Source organism: Gracilinanus agilis, chromosome 1 (assembly GCF_016433145.1).
Source record: "Gracilinanus agilis isolate LMUSP501 chromosome 1, AgileGrace, whole genome shotgun sequence".
In the NCBI taxonomy this organism is placed as follows: Eukaryota; Metazoa; Chordata; class Mammalia; order Didelphimorphia; family Didelphidae; genus Gracilinanus; species Gracilinanus agilis.
In genome coordinates, this window is record NC_058130.1 from 97,339,802 (window position 1) to 97,358,579 (window position 18,778).

General features: G+C 36.6%; 1 protein-coding gene across 1 annotated transcript in view; it reads right to left on the reverse strand.

Annotated features, from left to right (window-relative positions):
* The window catches only part of KIF9 (kinesin family member 9), a 74,543-nt gene that overhangs the window by 36,737 nt on the left and 19,028 nt on the right, over positions 1 to 18,778 (reverse strand). The window contains exons 5-8 of the mRNA XM_044656993.1: positions 14,606 to 14,689; positions 14,406 to 14,498; positions 6,691 to 6,838; positions 5,605 to 5,669 (exon numbers count right to left, since the gene is read on the reverse strand). Coding sequence (XP_044512928.1) covers positions 5,605 to 5,669; positions 6,691 to 6,838; positions 14,406 to 14,498; positions 14,606 to 14,689 — 390 coding nt within the window. The remainder of the gene's footprint in view (positions 1 to 5,604; positions 5,670 to 6,690; positions 6,839 to 14,405; positions 14,499 to 14,605; positions 14,690 to 18,778) is intronic.

Consider the following 18,778-nt stretch of genomic DNA (forward strand, 5'->3'; position numbering starts at 1 on the left):
ATAGAAACTTGCCTCTGACTAAAACAGTACTGTCTTTGGTATAAATATTAAGACGTTTAAGAAATATTTATGAGCTCTTCATTCAGCCCATATATTTTTGTCCTTCTTCTTTCTCCTTTTGTCTTCCTCTCCTGAAAGACTCTTCAGGATTAGTATAACTTTTTCTCCAGCCAATAAGGCTTGGATACAGTGTAGGTAGGTCCTGTAGATTCTAGGGACATATTAGGGAATAGCAGGATGAACATCTGGATTGGGTGGATAAAGATATATATATTTCTTTTAAATCCTTACCCTCCATCTTCCATCAGAAGAGTGGTAAGGGCTAGGCAATGGGAGTTAAATGACTTGCCCAGGGTCCCACAGCTGGGAAGTGTCTGAGGCCAGTTTTGAATCTAGGACCTCCTATCTCTAGGCATGGGTCTCAATCCACTGAGCCACCCAGCTGCCCCCTGGATACAGATGTATCTTGGTCCTGTGCACAGTACCTGGTTGGGGCTTTTAGTCCTTCCTATTTGAAAAGTAAGCTGGAAGGTTGGCTAATACAAAGGACTAGGGATGAGAATGGAGAACTTTTGCTTAAGTGCAATTTAATTCAAATCAAATGTATCTTTGTTGATTTCTATGGATGGTATAAATAAGGATTTTGTTACACTTTATTCTTACATTTTGAACCAAGCTTGTTATTTAACAGCCCTCTGGTTTTCCCTGCAGATGGAGAGGCCAGAAAAATCTTTGCAATACCAAGCTTTGCTTTGGCATGATGATCAGCATTTGCTATCTAACCTAAAATCACAGACACGAGTCACCTTGTTTGAGGTTTAATATAAGATGACAAGTTTTGGGCTTTAATCATTATGCCAGGTGCTCTCCTTCCTGAAGCTAATATAGTTCCACCTTGGGAGAGTTCTGGATCATTAGAAAAATTGTTGAGCTTTAGTGATAGGACATTAGATCACCCAATCCATAGCCCAGACAGCTAGAGTGGTCTGAGGGGCCTAGAAAGTCAACTTATGTCAACTCCAGTCAGGCCAATGAATGCTCTAGAATTTAAATACCCCACATGGTCTACAAGTTTATACATAATGCCTTTTAAAAGGCAATATCCTTGGGGAAGATGCTTTTAAGCATAACTTCCCAGAGAAGTGAAGTTCACCTCTTTCAACCTTTTAAAATGCTTTTAAACATACGGGATTAGAAATCTTTCTAAACGTATCCTCTCCTTTCATAAGCCAAGGAGACTGAACCATCTAACTGGGCCACTACTGTGCTGTTAGGATGCAGGGATGCTCATGATGCCTCTCTGGGCACGGAGGCCTGCCTGCTTCATCTTTACTGCATGGGCTCAGATGGTTAGACTTTTATACTTTTCCTGACTCCCCCTTCCTTATCAGGTAGGCAGCTGTCTATTCTTCTTGTTTTCACTCGAGACTATCTTGCACAAGTTTGCAATTTTCTAACCTGCTGCTTTTAACCTTCTGGAGGCTGAGAAACTGGATCACCAGCCTGGTCAGAATTGTACATTAGGGGGCAAGTAGGTGCTCAGTAGGAGCCAGGCCTGGAGACAGGTGATCCTGGGTTCAAATTTGGCCTTGGACACTTCCTTACTGTGTGACCCTGGGCAAGAAACTTAACCCCTGTTACCTAGCCCTTACTGCTTTTCTGCCTTGGAACCAATATGCAGTATTGATTCTAAGACATAAGATAAGGTGTTTTTTTGTTTTTTTTTTATTGTACATTAAAGCAAAATCAATCAATAGCTGTACTTTTAGGAAGCACCCCAGTGTGGGCTGTAGTACACAGACTTAGTTTCAGCTCTTTCAGCAACTCGGAAAATCTTTCCAATACCTTTGGTTTCATCAGTGCTAGAAATCTGACCTCCAAATAACTGCCGAATGCTTAGCATAGCACTAGACATATAGACATTTCAAAAGGCTCATTGGTCTACATTAGAATGTACATCTGTTGATCTTTAAACGGTAGGGGAAAAAAATCTGGTTTATCAAGCCCTATTTTATGTAATCTTTTGGATTAGAGGTTGCAGGAGTATCATCTCCTAGAAAGATATGCATATTATGTTTCCATAGAGTATCAGCGAACAAAAGCGACCTTCAGGAATTTCTTACAGAGCAGTGGGTACTTTCTAGGTTAGCTACATGTCCTCACTCTTTATTACAGCTATTCTCTTTTCTGATTTAGGTCAGGATTTGCAATATAGTTGATAGGGCAGTGGGGGAGTCTCCTTTAGAACAAGGGTACTTAAATCTGAGGTCTGTCAACTTGTTTTTAGAAAATATTTTGATAACTGTGTTTCAATGTAATTGATTGTGTTTTTGAGCTCTTAAAGACAATCCAGAAGGCTAAGAACCCCTGCCCTAAAACCTGACTTCATTCCATAGGTTGGAAATGGATCCAAATTGACTTTAGACTTTTCACATCATAGTACAGAGTTATTCCATAGCAGTGAGGCAAGTGGTAACTATTATTTTCAAATAGAAAATCTCCCATAGAGAAACTGATTGGACCAGGGCAAATCCACCAGGCCTCTCCAAAGCTTACAATTGTTCCAGAGGTGTTAAAAGCTCTGACATCTGTGGAAAAGATGAGTAATGGCAAAGAGATTTCACTCACAATTGTTTTGGACAACTCCACACAGATAAAGATGGCAGCTAAGTGGCTCAACAGGGAAGCTAATTGGCACAGAGTTTTGAGTGCCAGGCCTAAAGTCAGAAAAACCTGAATTTAAATCTGGTCTCAGGCACTTACTAGCTGAGTAACTGTGGACAAGTCACCTAACCCTGTTTGCCTCAGTTTTCTTATCTATAAAATAAGCTGGAGAAGGAAATGACAAGCCACTCATCTTTGCCAAGAAAACCCCATATGGGGTCATGAAGAGTCAGACATGACTGAAATGACTGAAAAGCAACAATGGGTAGCTCAGTAGCTAGGGCTCTGGCATGGAGTCAGAAAGAACTGAATTCAAATCCAGCCTCAGACACTCACTAGCTGTGTAATACTGGCAAACCACTTAACCTGTATTCACCTTAATCCACTGGAGAAGGAAATGACAAACTATTTGTGTCTTTGTCAAGAAAAACCAATACAGAGTCACAGAGTCAGATAGGACTGAATAAATATCATACAGAAAAGAGACTGAGATGTGATCTTTACGTAGGAAAGGGAAAGTCTGAGAGAATTTATTACTAACTTCTCTGAGGTATCCTGGGAGATAATCAAGGTCATCCAACATGAACTCTCTCTTTCAAAGCTCCTCTTCTCTCTGCCTCATTACTCATCTATATCTTCACCGATTTTCTCTTTTATCCCATATCAGAGAAACATATGTCCTGACTTATTCTGAGTCCAGTCTTTCCATCTCTGCTATTAATCTTTCTCAACTTCCTTTGGGAATTTACTCCATTATTTATATTTTCTCTCTGTCTGTCTCTTTTTATATATGTATATATCTTCTTCACTTTCTTGACCCTGGTTTTTTCCACCTATGGCTACAAACATACTCAAGTGGCCTGCATTATAAATAAAACAAAACAAAACAAAGCCCTTCCCTAATCCTGCTTTTCTTCCTTATACCACCAAAATCCTCAAAAAAGTAAATACATGTACTCTCTTAATAGTCTTACCATTCATTCTTTCTTCAAACCTTTCCCATCAAGATTCCACATCTATTACCATGTTAAAACTTTCTTCAAGTTTCCTTATCATCACTAGACCCAAGGACCCTTCCTAGTATTTATCCTCCTTGACTTGTCTGCATCATTTGATACTATTGAGAATAACTTTGAGATTCTCTCTTTTTTACTTGTGTTGCTGATATTTCTTTTTTATTCTACCTTTAACACAACTGTTGCTTTCTCTTACTTCCTTATGCCTAAATACAGGCATTCATCAAGGCTTAGTCCTCAATCCTCTTCTCTTCCTTCTATATCCTTTCTCTTTTGGTGATCTCATCCTCTCTTCATTGTCATCTCTGTGGCTATAGCTTCTGAATCTCCATCTGTAGACTTGATGTCTCTTCTGAACCACAGAATATCATCTGCAATTTTCTGTTAGACATCTATCCTTGAATTTCCACTGGCAAAACATATACCTATCCCAAACCAACTTCATTATCTTCTCCAAACTAGCTTTTGCTCCTTCCTTCAATTATTTCTAATTATTAGAGGTAGGGCTTGGACCTATGATTTCATCAGTAAAGGAAATTCCAAAGTATGAGGAAACGCCTTCAGTTAATGTAGCTTACTTCTTTTCTGTCATTTATAGTCTTAAAGAGTTGCTTAGAGGACTAAGAGGTTAAGTGATTTGATAAAGTCAAAGGTGGGACTTGAAACTAAGCCTTCTTGGCTCTGAGGCCCACTCTCTACTCCCTATGCTACACTGCTCTCTAAAACATTATTATTGAAGTCACCAGGGCTTGAATGCCCAGGAATATTTGATTTTCCCTGACCTTTGACATTGAATGTTACCTTTAAAAAAAAAAACAACAAAAAACTCTTATCTTCTTAGAATTAATATTGTGTAATTGGCTCAAAGGCAGAGAAGAGTGATAAGGGGTAGGCAATGGGGGTTAAGTGACTTGCCCAGGGTCATACAGCTAGGAAGTGTCTCTCAATACACTGAGCCACCCAGGTGCCCTGAACATCACCATTTTTAATAATGTCTCTTGAATCCTCTTCTTTGCTCATCTCATTGCTATCACTCTAATTCTTCTAAGCTCCCATTACATTTGCTTGGGCTACTATAATAATCTCTAACTGGTCTCCCCATTCCCATTCTCTACTTCCTCTATCTTCATCTATGGTGCTATGAGATCAGACTTCCTGAAGAACAACCCTGATCATGTCATGCTCCTATTTAAAACCCTTCAGTGATTCTGCATTGTCTAATGAATGAAGATTTAAGGACTGCAAATCAAGGCTCTCCATAATCTCCCCTTTTAAGCTAATCTCTAATTCTCTTCTATGTACCTTGTGCTCCAGGCAGATTGGAAGTTTTATTATTCTCTAAACACAGTCTCTGTTTCCCCATCTCAATGCTTCTGCTTACCAGTAGTCCTATCACCTAGATTGTCTTCCTCCCACACATCTTTAACTCTGAAATCCTAACCTATCTTCTTCTTTAGCTTTCCCTGACCCTTTCAACCAGAAATGACTTTTCCCCTGAATTCTCACAGCTCAATGTTCCTCTTTACTTTGTTTTGTGTGTGTGTGTGTGTGTGTGTGTGTGTGTGTGTGTGTGTGTGTGTGTGTGCTTGTCTTAGATCTTCTATGGGACAAATTCTTAGAGATGAAGACTGGGTTTTATATTCAAATTCCCTATAGTACTGAAGCATAGTCACTTGTACACAGTGATTTTTCAATAAATATTTACCAAAATGAATTACTAAACTATAGCAGGGCCTAGTGACCTTATCGTTGAAAAGCAGTGATTTTGGAAAAGTGATTTATTGATATAATCCACACAGAATACTTCTTTATTCTTTCTTTCGTCCATTCTGAGGCAAAGGGCAATTCATATTCTTTGGGAAGACTTTTTTTCCTAGAAAATCTATACCGGAATATTAACTGTCCCCTCTACTTCTCTACTTACCGTTTCTTCCAACTGATTAGCTTCACCATAGATATTTGCCACAATGACCATGTTGCAGTTTCCTCCTGCAAAGGAAGAAGCCAGAGAAGCCATGAACCACAAGGATTTCATGCCAAGACAACTACTTTAGTGCTATAGTAATTCATTATTGTTGCCATTTAGATGTGTTTGACTCTTTGTGACCCCATGTGATTTTCTTGGCAAGGATACTGGAGTGGCTTGCCATTTCCTTTTCCAATGGAGTCAGTGGATCCTTTTGTCAGGCAATCAAAAGTTAAGTGACTTGCCCAAGGTCACACATCTAGGAAGTATCTGAGGCTAGATTTGAACTTGGGTCTTCTTGACTCAAGGCTCAGTGGTCTAATCACTGTGCCAAAGCTGCCTCTGCTATAGTAATTAGAGGATAAAAATAGCAATTAGATGTGATTTTACTCCTTCAATGCAAGATGGAGCTTTCTATGCAATTGATAGATTTAGAGGGTTTCCTGGATTAAAGAGTATCTTTCCCAGGGTCATAAAACCAGGTGGTGTCTTCCCTTTCAGCTCTGAGGTCAAAAATATCTACTATGCCACAATACCTCCAATAATTAGTGAGAGAAGGGGGAAAGTGTGTGGAATGCAGGAGAGACACCCAGCAAAGAAAAAAAATGAGATGAACCCAGAGGTGGAGATAATCACACACTGGGAAATGAGAGATAGAAGAGAAGAGAGCTGGCAGGGAGGGAAGAAAAAGAGAAGAAATGGGAGAAGAGAGAGATGATAGGAGAAAATATAACACAAAAATGAAGAGTACCAAAGAAAAGAAAAGAAAGAAAATATATCATGCTTTTGACTCATTCCATTATGTTTGATTGTCACTGGGAAAGGTATATGTGAGAGAGGAGAAAAGGAGACAGTGGTCTTGAAGGGATTTAAATGCTTTGTATCACTTGAATGACTTAAATCAAAATCAGTGGTGAGTGTCTACTGTTGGCACATTCCATAAGACTTGAAGGACAATGACTCCAGACTCCCTTCTAACTTAAAAGCCATAAAGCTTGTCTTTCACAACTTCACAGCAACTTAAACAAATTCCAATTTCTTTACCTAATGAGTCCTTCAGAGCATGAGTGAGCTTGCATTGCCGGAAGGGGACATGTTCTCTCTTCCGATCCCCTAGAGCAATAATAGCCTGCTCCAGGAAGGACAGGGATTTGTTGATATATGTGGCTTCCTTCAGGATCTGTCCTTCTGACTACAATCCAAAAAAAAAATAGGTTGAATGGTCCAGACATTTCACTTTAGATGGAGAGAGGTCCATTTGTCAAAAACCCAGCTCTCTTCATTCACTATTACTATCAGTGGTATTATTATTTTCCCAGGCACTCAGGTTCAGAACCTCAGAACTGTTACCTATATTCAGTCAGGCCCCAATTCTGTTCATTCTTCTTTCACAACAAGAACACTTATAAAATGTCTACTGTTTGCTGAAACCAGTACTGGAGATAATTTTAAGTTTGATAAGACAGAATTCCTGCCCTCATGGTGTTTGCCCAACAGAGGAAATAAACTAAAAATACAGAAAACTTCAATACACAATATTAACAAAATAATATAGATTCTTCCAAAACCAAGTGCCATCTGAGATCCCTCTTGCCACTGGGATTAGGGAAGGCTTTGTGAAAGAGGAAGCATTTGGTTAACTTCCAAACAATGCATAGGAATTCAACAAGCATAGAGAATAGAACAAATGACAGGATAGAAGTGGAGTAGAAGCAATGGAAGGTAGCAGTATAAGACAAGGCTGGCAGAGTAATGCGGTGGGCTTTGAATGCCAGGTAAATAAGTTTTAATCATTGTGCAATGAGAAAGTGAAGATTTTTGAGCATAGAAGTGACATGATCACTTCTTTGCCTATGACAGACCTATGCCTAGAAAGGCTTTTTTTTCTGGTAGTAATATGAAAAATGGACTCAATTGCAGGGAGAAGCAAATAGGGAAAGATTTGTGACCAAGCTATTGGTCTGGGAAAGCAGAAATGAAGGTCTATATGAGGGTAGTGACAATGGGAATACGAGGGAGGTGATGGATATAATTTGTTGTAGTGTCCAACTCTTTGTGACCTGATCTGGGTTTTTCTTGGTAAAGATTTGGTTTGAATTTGGTAAGAATGGTTTGCTATTTCTTTCTCAAACTCATTTTACAGATGAGAAAATTGAGGCAAACTGGGCTAAGTGACTTGTCCAGGTCACACAACTAGTAAGTATCTGAAGTCAGATTTGAACTCAGGAAGATGAGTCTTCCTGACACCAGGCCCAACACTCAACCCACTGTGCCATCCAGATACCAAAATATTATAGATAATAGATTCAATTTATTAAGTGCAAATATTTATCAAGTGCCTAGGACATATAGTACTAAGAATATAAAACAGAAAATGAAACAGGTCTCTGATCTCAAGCAGTTTATAGTCTACTAGAAGTGGGGTGCAACTTATACACAAAGTATATATTAGTAAGGAGAAAGATAGCAACTAGAAAAGCAAAGAAGCCTTCTGCTGGAGACAGCATGAAAATTGGGGGGTCTAAAAGACAGTTGTGGAGAGGAAGAACATCCAGGCACTGAGACTGGAGATGGCATGTTGCCTTGGGCCAACACTTGACTTGGAACGAAGGGAAGCAATGTGAATAAGTATGGAAAGACGATCAGGAGCTAGATTGGGGATCTAAATAGCAGACTGAACACTTTTTGTTGTAGCAAAGAACTGGGAGGAGGTGAGAGCCAGTCAATTGGGGAATGGTTGAACCATAGTTTATGAATGTAATGGTACATTATTATTCTGTATGAAATGATGAAAGGTAGAGAAAACTGGGAAGGCTTCTATGAACTGCTTCAGAATAAAAATAATAGGACTGGGAAGCAATTCATATGAGTACATGTATAGAAGAAAACAACTATGAAAGACTTAAGAACTGTGATCAATGTAGTGACTGAAGACTGAAGATGCCGTTCATGTGACACAATCATGAGGGCCCTATTTTTGATAATTTTTCAGATATCTATGGCTTTTCTCTTCAATACACTATCAACTCCACAAGGACAAAGACTATATCTCATATATACTTTATGTCTCAGTATCTAGCATACTTGGCCACATAGGGGGCTACCCATTAAAATCTTGCTGAAAGAATTAAATTAAAGCTTAAGTTTACCTCACTATATCAGTCTTTTTAAAAGGCTGAAATGCAAACTTTGAGAATGTCTTATTTCAACCTTAACCTTCTGAAATAGAAACCCTTAAGATTCTTCAGTTCCTTTTCCTGGGGCTTAGGGAATTACTACTCCAAACAAGAGAATTTTTCATGAAGAGTTTTTATTCACAACTTTAAAGATGATCCTAGAAATCTAAGAAAATTCATTCAGAGGTGGTAGTGTTATTTATTTAATCAAAGAATCTCAGAGACAGAAGGGATGTCCAATATTTTGTAACCAAATTCCCATCTTAAGCATAAAGGGCCACTAAAACATCCCTGATAAGTGGTCCTTTCCATCTTTAAACAGATTACAGGCATGGGGAACTCTCTACCTATTGAGCAGTTTATTCCATTTTCAAATCAATAAACAAAAATCAACGTTACTTGTTAAGAAATCTTTTATTTTGATGAAACTTGTCTTTATCTTCTACCCATTTGTTCTAGTTCTGCTTGCTGGGACCAAGAAGCCTAACCCTTTTTCCATATAGCATCCCTAAATCTTTTCTTTTCTATGCTAGACATTCTCAGTTCCTTCTACTGCTCTTCATATGGCATGATATCAAAATATCCTCATGGTTAAGATTGTCCTCAAGAGGCTTGTTGACTCTTAATAGATCTGAACCCAGTGGTTAAAATTTTGAGAAAAATTTAAGCAAAGGACTAGATATGCTCAATTCCTAAGTGGAGAAATTAGGATTAGAAATAATGGGACATTCTGCCTGTGTCCAATTATAATCATTTGCCTTGGTCCTCTTCTTTCCAATTTGTAAATCAGACACCCAGGTTATGGGTTTGTCATTATAACACCTGCAATCACAGGGCTCTCATTACTCATTCAGCTGCTGTCATTTATAGGATAAAAAAATTTTAAAGTATCATAAATATAACAACCATAAACAAAATAATCAAGCAAACAGAAAAAATAAAGGGGAAAATTAAATACAAACTCTGTATCCTTTAACAAGGCAGTACCAAAAGAATCAGCAAAAAGCACCTTTTTGTTCTGTCTCCTTTGCTATTGCAGACTTGTATTTTTTCCTTTCTTTTCTCCCACTTAATTCTGACCATTGTTTGTATATACCACTTGAACTCTGCTAATTTTACTCTTAATCACTTCATATCAATATTTCTATATTTCCTTGTATGTTTTATGTTATTGTGTTTTTATGGCACCATATCATTACAGTTATTCAGCCATTTTCCAATTGTTGGACATTTAGGTTATTTCCTCTTAAAAACAAGTGGATTGAGACCCAGGTCCACACTTTCTAGCTGTGTGACCCTGGGCAAGTCACTTAACCCCCATTGCCTAGCTCTTACAACTCTTCTGCCTTGGAGCCAACACACAGTATTGACTCCAAGACGGAAGGTAAGGGTTTAAAAAAAAAACACACACAAGGAATATTTTTATACATGTGGCAGGTTCTTTCTTTTAGATGATGCTTTTATTTATTTGTTTTTTGTAATTATAAGGTGCTATTTGACTATTTTTTTTGAAAATTTTTATTTAACTAATTGATTTAAAATATTTTTCCATGGTTACATGATTCATGTTCTTTCCCTCCACTCCTTCCCCCAACCCCTCCTCACCTGTAGCCAATGAGCAATTCCACTGGATTTTAATATGTCATTGATCAAGACCTATTTCCATATTATTATTATTTGCATTAGGGTGAGTCTACATTCCCAATCATGTCCCCATCGACCTATGTGATAGATGATGCTTTTAGAAGAGATTTCTAGCAACGGATTTTCTGGGCCAAAAGGTATGACTAATTTGTGATTATAAGATGAAATGTAAAAGGGTTAATGTGAAGTACTATGTATTAAAAATCAATGGCATAAATATGGGATGGGGGAGGTTTGGCTAGACAACAGTTTGTGTGAAAAATATCTAGGGCTTCAAGTGTATTACAACCTGAATATGAGCCAATGGAGGTAAAAAAAAACCAACCAAAGAAAAACAAACCTACAATAGAAAAACCCCGACTCTAATGGAATATTAAGCCAAATCAATAGAGGCACAGTGCCCAGAATAAGTACTCTAGTTTATTATTTCCTAATCAGACCACATCTGTAGAATATTTTGTTATGGTGGCTGCATTTTGAAATGATATTGACAAATTGGAGCAAATCCAGAAAAGAATGAGACCATGCCATATTTGGAGAAGTCAAAGGAACTAGGGATGTCCCACTTAGAGAAAACTGGTGAGAAAAGTGGGTAGGGGACATGACAGTAGACTTCAAGTGTTTTAAAGGGCTGTTAAAGGGAAGGATTAGACTTGTTTTGTTTGTCCTGGAGGGTAGAACGAGGAAGAATAGTCAGAAGTTTTAGAATTAGATTTTTTCTTTATATGAGAAAAAAGTCTTAAATCTATTCAATAAATTCAATGCTCAAGAACTAGTGGGTTTCCCATTAATGGAGATCCTCAGGTACAGTCTTATACTGGGAGTGTTACAGTGTTCCTGCTCTGTGACTGGTTGGACTAGATAATCTTGAGGATGCCTTTTGAATAGGCTTTTTTTTTTTTTGTCTTCACTATTTATTTGCAATTGAGGGCCAGGCTGAAAGCAGTAAGTTCTCTATCCAAAAATATATTCGAATATAAATACACAAAAGCTTAAAAAGACTTTACTTTAACGCTGGTTTCACATCCTCATGTCAGATTTATATTTTAGACTCCTAATTTCTTTCTTGCTCGTGGCCATTGAAACTTGCCCAAACCATCTCTGCTAGAAACAACCTCATTGACCCCATTTGGTGACCTGGAGATCAGACAATTATTGGACTGCATGTCTTTGCAAATACTATTCTCCATGCTTGGAAAGTTCTTCTTCCTACCATAGTTCAATATGTTGAACTCTTTCAACTTCTTTTGAGTGCCAGTGTAGAAGACTTAGAAGTGGGTGTGACAAATTTAGCAGTCCACTGCCTACAGCCACACAAGTGGCATAGAAGAATGCCACCAAGGAGTTGTGAATTGATCCAACCATTCTGGAGGGCAATTTAGAACTATGCCCAAAGGGCTTTAAAAGACTGCCTACCCTTTGATCCAACCATACCACTTCTGGGTTTGTACCCCAAAGAGATAATAGGGGAAAAGAATTGTACAAAAATATTTATAATCATGCTCTCTGTGGTGGCAAAAAGAAGGGATGCCCTTTCATTGGGGGATGGCTAAACAAACTGTGGTATCTGTTGGTGATGGAATACTATTGTGCTGAAAGGAATAATGAACTGGAGGAATTCCATGTGAACTGGAAAGACCTCCAGGAATTGATGCAGAGAGAAAGGAGCAGAACCAGGAGAACATTGTACACAAAGACTGATACATGTGATACAATCGAATGTAATGGACTTCTCTATTAGTAGCAATGCAATGATCCAGGACAATTCTGAGGGACTCATGAGAAAGAATGCTATCCACATTCAGAGCAAGAACTGTGGGAGCAGAAACACAGAAGAAAAACAACTTGATCACATGAGTGGATGGGTATATGATTAGGAATGTAGACTCTAAACGATCATCCTAGTGCAAATATCAAGCACATGGAAATAGGTCTTGATCAATAACACATGTAAAACCCAGCGGAATTATTCATTGGCTACGGGAGGGAAGAGGGAAGAGGGAAGGGAAAGAATATGAATCATGTAACCACGGAAAATTTTTCATAATCAATAAAATTAAAAAAAAATACCACCAAGGGCAAAGAAGTTATGTCATAAAAGCTAACATTTCCCTGACATCCACCACTCCTCTCCAGAGCCTATTTTGGCTTACTTTTTGCTAAGTTTCTCAGCTCTAGACTATTAATGTTTGTTTTTCTGCCTCCTACCTTTCCTATTAGTTTTGGCATTTTTAAGGAAATCTGGTCCTTACTGTCTATCATACTTTGGACCATGCCTTTTTTTCCCCATCAAGGCTCTTTTTCAGGTCTTAGTGGTTGTCTTTAATAATTTTTATGGCAAATCCTACCTTCCTCTGAGTGGTGAGAGTATAACACACCTCCTAAACTTACAGGCTTTACTGTACAATTCAGCATCTGATCATCTACTGTCTGATACTGCTTGGCACTATCTCACCTCTCCGTGGTCTTGTCTCATTAGCTATTATCTCTTTCTTTGGTAGCTACTTATACCATTAGTTAGGGCCTCAGAACCACATTGTTAGGTGATAGTGAATAGGGACAATTTTGATTCTTTTATCAGCTACCATCACTGAAAAACTGACCCTTCCTAGACCCTCTGAACCTTTCCTGGTCCTCTGTAGGATCCCATCAGGGATCCAGGCTCTCTTAGCTATGCAAAAGAGAAAACACTTCTCTATACCAAGTACTAAAGCCACTGTTTGAAATAAAATATACACTCCAACATAGGGATAAACACACTGGCCACTGCAAGAGGAGAGCTTCTCAAAAAAGGCTTGATCTAATGCCCAATACTAGCCCAGTCAGAGGCATTGCTTTACAAATAATGCCATGGCAAATCAAGAAAACATATTTAAGAATAATTTGTGTGGAGGAGACTTCTGTGAGCAGTTTTGTCTCCATGATAGCATAGTCATTTTTCATATGAAAAGTTCCCTGCAGGTGAAGAGGGTGGGAGCTTGGTCTGCAATTGATTCTGGAACAGGTGATGCTCTGAGATGTCCAATGACAACAGCTGCAAATTTCCATTAACCAAACCATAGGCTCTGTGAAGGCAGACAGGGCCCTGGTCTATTTCTCTGGATGTCCCACACTACATAATATGATGAAAATATGTTGTTGATACTCAACACTTTTTTAAAAAACCTTTCCCCTCCATCTTAGAACCAATACATAGTATTGGTTCCAAGGCAGAAGAGTAGTAAGGAATAGGCAATGGGGGTTAAGTGACTTGCCCAGGGTCACACAGCTAGGAAATGCCTGAGGTCAAATTTGAACCCAGGACCTCCCATCTCTAGGCCTGGCTCTCTATCCATTGAGCCACCTAGCTGCCCCTCTCAATAAATCTTTATTAATGGAATCTTCACAACTTCAGATAGCCCTCCAAGACTATAAGATGGCATATCAAGAGCCATGATGCTCTCTTCTTTGACTCCCTTTTTGACATCAGGAAGTCCTACCATTTATTCAAGAGCCCTCTCAAAGGCTAAGCCCTTTATTAGGCCAAGCCCATTACTAAGTTTTTCCTTATCTCCTCAGCCAGAACTGAATTCCTGTCTAAACCTTCATAGTACTTCATGTGGATCTTCTTATGCTTGCATCATATTAATAATTTATGAATGCCATTTTTCATTCCTGCATTTATTATTTATCCTCTTTGAGGAGGACCATGCCTTATTTATCTTTTAATCTCTACCAGCATTTCATATAATCCCTGCACACAGCAGGAACTAAATAAATGTTTGCTAAATGAACTGATATTTTCTTTTTTTTATTATTTATTTAATTAATTTAGAATATTTTTCTATGGTTACATGATTCATTGTTCTTCCCTTCCCTTCCTCCCTCCTCCCCCTTCTCAGAACCAATAGCAATTTCACTGGGTTTTACATGTACTAATATTTTCTCCTAGCTACTTACCCCAGTCTTTCCCAGTCTCTCAGAACCTGCCAAATCCACCAAATTAATTTTTGATGTTATGTATTTCTCATCAGATAAGCTTCTTGAATGGGCCTGGGAATAATCAAACAGAGGTTAGACATCTAAGAACACTGCAGTAGACTGATTAATTGTGGGAAATGGTCAATTTTCCCATGGAGAGGTGAAGTATTGTTGCATACCTCAATATATATTGTAAAAATGCAGTGAGATCTGGATGAGTTTTTGTTCATTGTGTGAGAGGCTATTATCCTGTTAGTCTCTCCCTGAAAATAAAGCAAGAAAACATCTTAATAAATGGTAATGGTACCCAGTCCATATTTCAATTATTAATATCACAGAACTACATCATTATGCAGATAGTTTCACAACCCTCTATTTGAGTCTTTAGGACTATTTTTCACATGTACTCCCTTCTCCCCTTTCTTGTCATCAGAACTAGTTGATAAGTATGAGATGGTACAGTTTTGATTTCTTCCTTTGAAAACTACTCATATCTTTTGACCATTTACCAAATGGAGAATGGCTCTTATTCTTGAAATTTTTACTCAGTTCGCTACAAATTTTAGAAATTATACCTTTAGCAAAGAAACTTGCTGCAATGATTTTTTGCCACTTTCTAATTTTAGCTGAATTAGTTCTGTTGGTGCAAAATTTTTTAAAATTTATCTGATAAAAATCATGTATTTTACTTCTAAGAACCAATCTCTTCTTTGGTAATGAACTTTTCCTCTCTCCATTGGTCCAAGAGGTAATTTCTTTTTTTTTAAATATAATTAAAAATATTTTTTTCCATGGTTACATAATTCATGTTCTCTCCCTTCCTTCTTCCTTCTACCCTCCCAGAGCTGACAAGCAATCCCACTGGGTTATACATCTGTTACCTCTTGATACACATTTCCCTATTATTCATTATTGTAACAGAGTAATCTTTTAAAATCCAAAACCCAAATCATATATCCACATATACAAATGATAAATCATATGTTTTCTTCTGCATTTCTTCTCCAACAGTTCTTTCTCTCAATGTGGATAGCGTTCTTTCTCATAAGTCTCCTGGAATTGTCCTGGATCATTGCATTGCTTTAGTAGCAAAATCTTTCATATTTGATTGTCCCACAATGTTTAAGAGGCAATTTCTTCAATGGTCCACTAATATGTTTATATCAACTTTTGGGTCTAACTCATGTACTCTCTGAGTTTATATTGGTATATGGTGTGAGATATTGGCCTAAACTTAGTTTCTGTCAGATTACTTCTCAGGTTTTCCAACAGTTTTTGTCAAGTAGTCAGTTCTCACTACAAAACTGTATCTTTGGATTTAATAAACACTAGGTTACTGTTCTCATTTGCTTCTGTGTATTGTGTATCTGTTTCACTAATCAACCTATTTCTTACCTAGTACCAAATTGTTTTGATGATTATAGCTTCATAGTATAGTTTGAGAACCTTTACTGCTAATCTCTCTTCCTTCCCCTTTTCCATCAATTCCTCTGATATTTTTGCCCTTTTGTTCCTGTAGACCAATTTTTTTCCCCTAGCTCTATAAAATAATTCTTTGGTAACTTAATTGGTAATGAACTAAATAAGTAAATCAATCTAGGTAGTATTATAACTTAGGATAGTAATGGCCTATCCAAGAGCAATTAATATTTCTCCAGTTATTTATATGCCTTTATGTGGAGTAATTATACTCACATACTTGCCATATGTGTCTTGATTGGTAGGTTTCCAAGTATTTTATATTATAAATTTAAATGGAATTTCTCTATTCCTTCCTTCTGCATTTTATTGGTAATATATGGAAATGCAGATGATTTGTGGGAGTTCCTTTTATATACTGCAACTTTGCTGAAGCTTTACATTGTTGTAAAATCTATATTAGACTGTTTACCATACCAGGAGTGGGGAGGAGTGGGAATAAGTCAGGGAAAGAAGGAGGGAGAGAATTTGGAACTCAAAATTTTGTTCAGTTTTTCTTTAAACCGTTACCTTCCATCTTAGAATCAATACTGTGTATTGTTTCTAAGGCAGAAGAGTGGTAAGGGTAGGCAATGGGGACTAAGTGACTTGTCAACAGTCACATAGCTAGGAAGGGTCTGAGGCCAGATTTGAACCCAGGACCTCCCATTTCCAAGCTTGGTTCTCAATCTACTAAGCTACCTAGCTGCACCCATGGAAATAAAAATTTTAAAGAAAATTAATGTTAAAAAAAATAAGTGAAGCCATGCATTGTTGTTAGTTTTTTAGTTGACTCTATACCCTCATATCATCTAAAAAAGTGATATTTTGTTTGCTAATTGCATTTTCTTTTTTTTTCTTATTTCTCTAGCTAGCATTTTCAGTACATTATTGAGTAGAAATGGTGAAAATAGACATTCTTGCTTCACCTCTGATATTACTGGGAAAGTTTCCAATTTATCCCTATTACAGATAATGCTTGCTCTTAGTTTTAGATAGATACTACTCATTATATTAAGGAAAGCTCCACATATTCCATGTTTTCTGGTATTTTAAAAATAGAATTAGGGTATTGTATATTGTCAAAAAACTCTTTTTGTATCTATTGAAATACATAATCATGATTTTTGTTGTTTTTGTTAATGTGGAAAATTATTCTAGTAGTTTGCCTAATACTGAACAAGCTCTGCATTCCTAGTATAAATCCAGGCAGATTAGAGTATATGATTTCTGTAATATATTGCTTTAATCTCTGCTAATATTTTACTTAAAAATTTTGCGTCAATATTCATTAGGGAAATTGGTTTATAGTTTTCTTTCTCTATGCTGACTCTCCATGGTTTAAGTGTCAAGACCTTGTGTATTTTTCCAACAGTGTAGGTAATATTAGAATAGAAATAGCCTGTAAATACATCTGGCACTTTTTTCTTAGGGAATACATTTATGTTATCAATTTCTTTTTCTAAGATAGAGTAATTTAAGTATTTTATTTCCTATTTTAGTTTCCATTCCTGTTAATCTAGGCAATTTATAGTTTTGTAAATATCCATTTAGATTTTCAGTTTTATTGGCATATAATTCAGCATTATTAATAATATAATAAGTATGATATATAATAATTGCTTCTATTTCTTCTCATTAGTTGTGAATTCACTTTTCATTTTTGATACTATGAATTCAGTTTTCTTTTTTTAGTAAAAGCCAGTTTCTAGTTTTAGTAGATCAATTTTTTAAACTCCTTTTTATTAACCTCTCCTTTAATTTTCAGGATCTTTGTTTCTAGATTTCAGGATTTCTAATTCCATTTTTAGGATTTCTATTTAATTGGGATGAGACTTAATTTGTTGGTTTAAAAAAATTTTTTTTAGCTATATATCCAATTAGTTGATCTGTTCTCCCTTTTATTTATGGAAGAGTTTGGAAATGTAAATTTTTCCCTAAGTACTGATTTTGGTAAGTTATCTTATTTTTGACATTACCTTTAATGGAATTATTGATTCTTCCTAAGATTTGTTCTTTCATCTACCCCTTCTTTAGGACTAAGTTGTTTAATTTCCTATTAATTTTTTTCAGTTACATGTGGAAACAATTTTTGACAATTGCTTTTGGCCCTATTAATTTTTAATCCAGGACTTTCAAAAAGTACTTTATTGAGTAAATTTTAGAAACCATGTTATGTTTAGAAAGAGTTGTGTATAATATTTCTACTTTTCTGAATTTTTTTAAATTTAATTTTTTTTGATGTTTTTATGCCCTAATATATGATCCTTTTTTGGAAGGTGCTATGCACAGCAGAGGAATAAGTATACTCCTTTCTATTTTCAGTCAGTAGTCTCCAAAGATCTATCATATTTAACTTTTCTATAATTTTAATCAGCTCCTTTTTTCTTGTTTATGACTAGATTTATCTAGATCTGAGAGAAATAAATCCACTATTACAGTTTGACTGTTTCTTCCTATAATTTATTTAACTGTTCTTTTAAGAATTTAGATACTCTACTGTTTAGTACATATATGTTCTATATTGATAGCTATTACCTTTTAGCAAAAGAGTTTTTCTTGTTTATCCCTTAATTAGGTTTATTTTTGCTTTTGCTTTGTCTGAAATAATGACTGCTACCCTTGCCTTCAGTTAAAACATAATAAGATTCTGCTCCAACCCCTTATTTTTAACTTTGCATTTTTCTATTTCAAATCCAATACATTGTTGGATTCTAGTTTTTCATCCATTCTGCAACCCTCTTCCATTTTATGACTGAGTTCAACTCATTCACATTCACAGTTATGTTTCCCTCCATTCTATTTCTTATCCTTTTTTTAACCCTATCTTCTCTTTGTTTTGAATGTTTTGCCACAGACCTTTAATCTAATCTATCTTTTAGCCTCCTTTAATC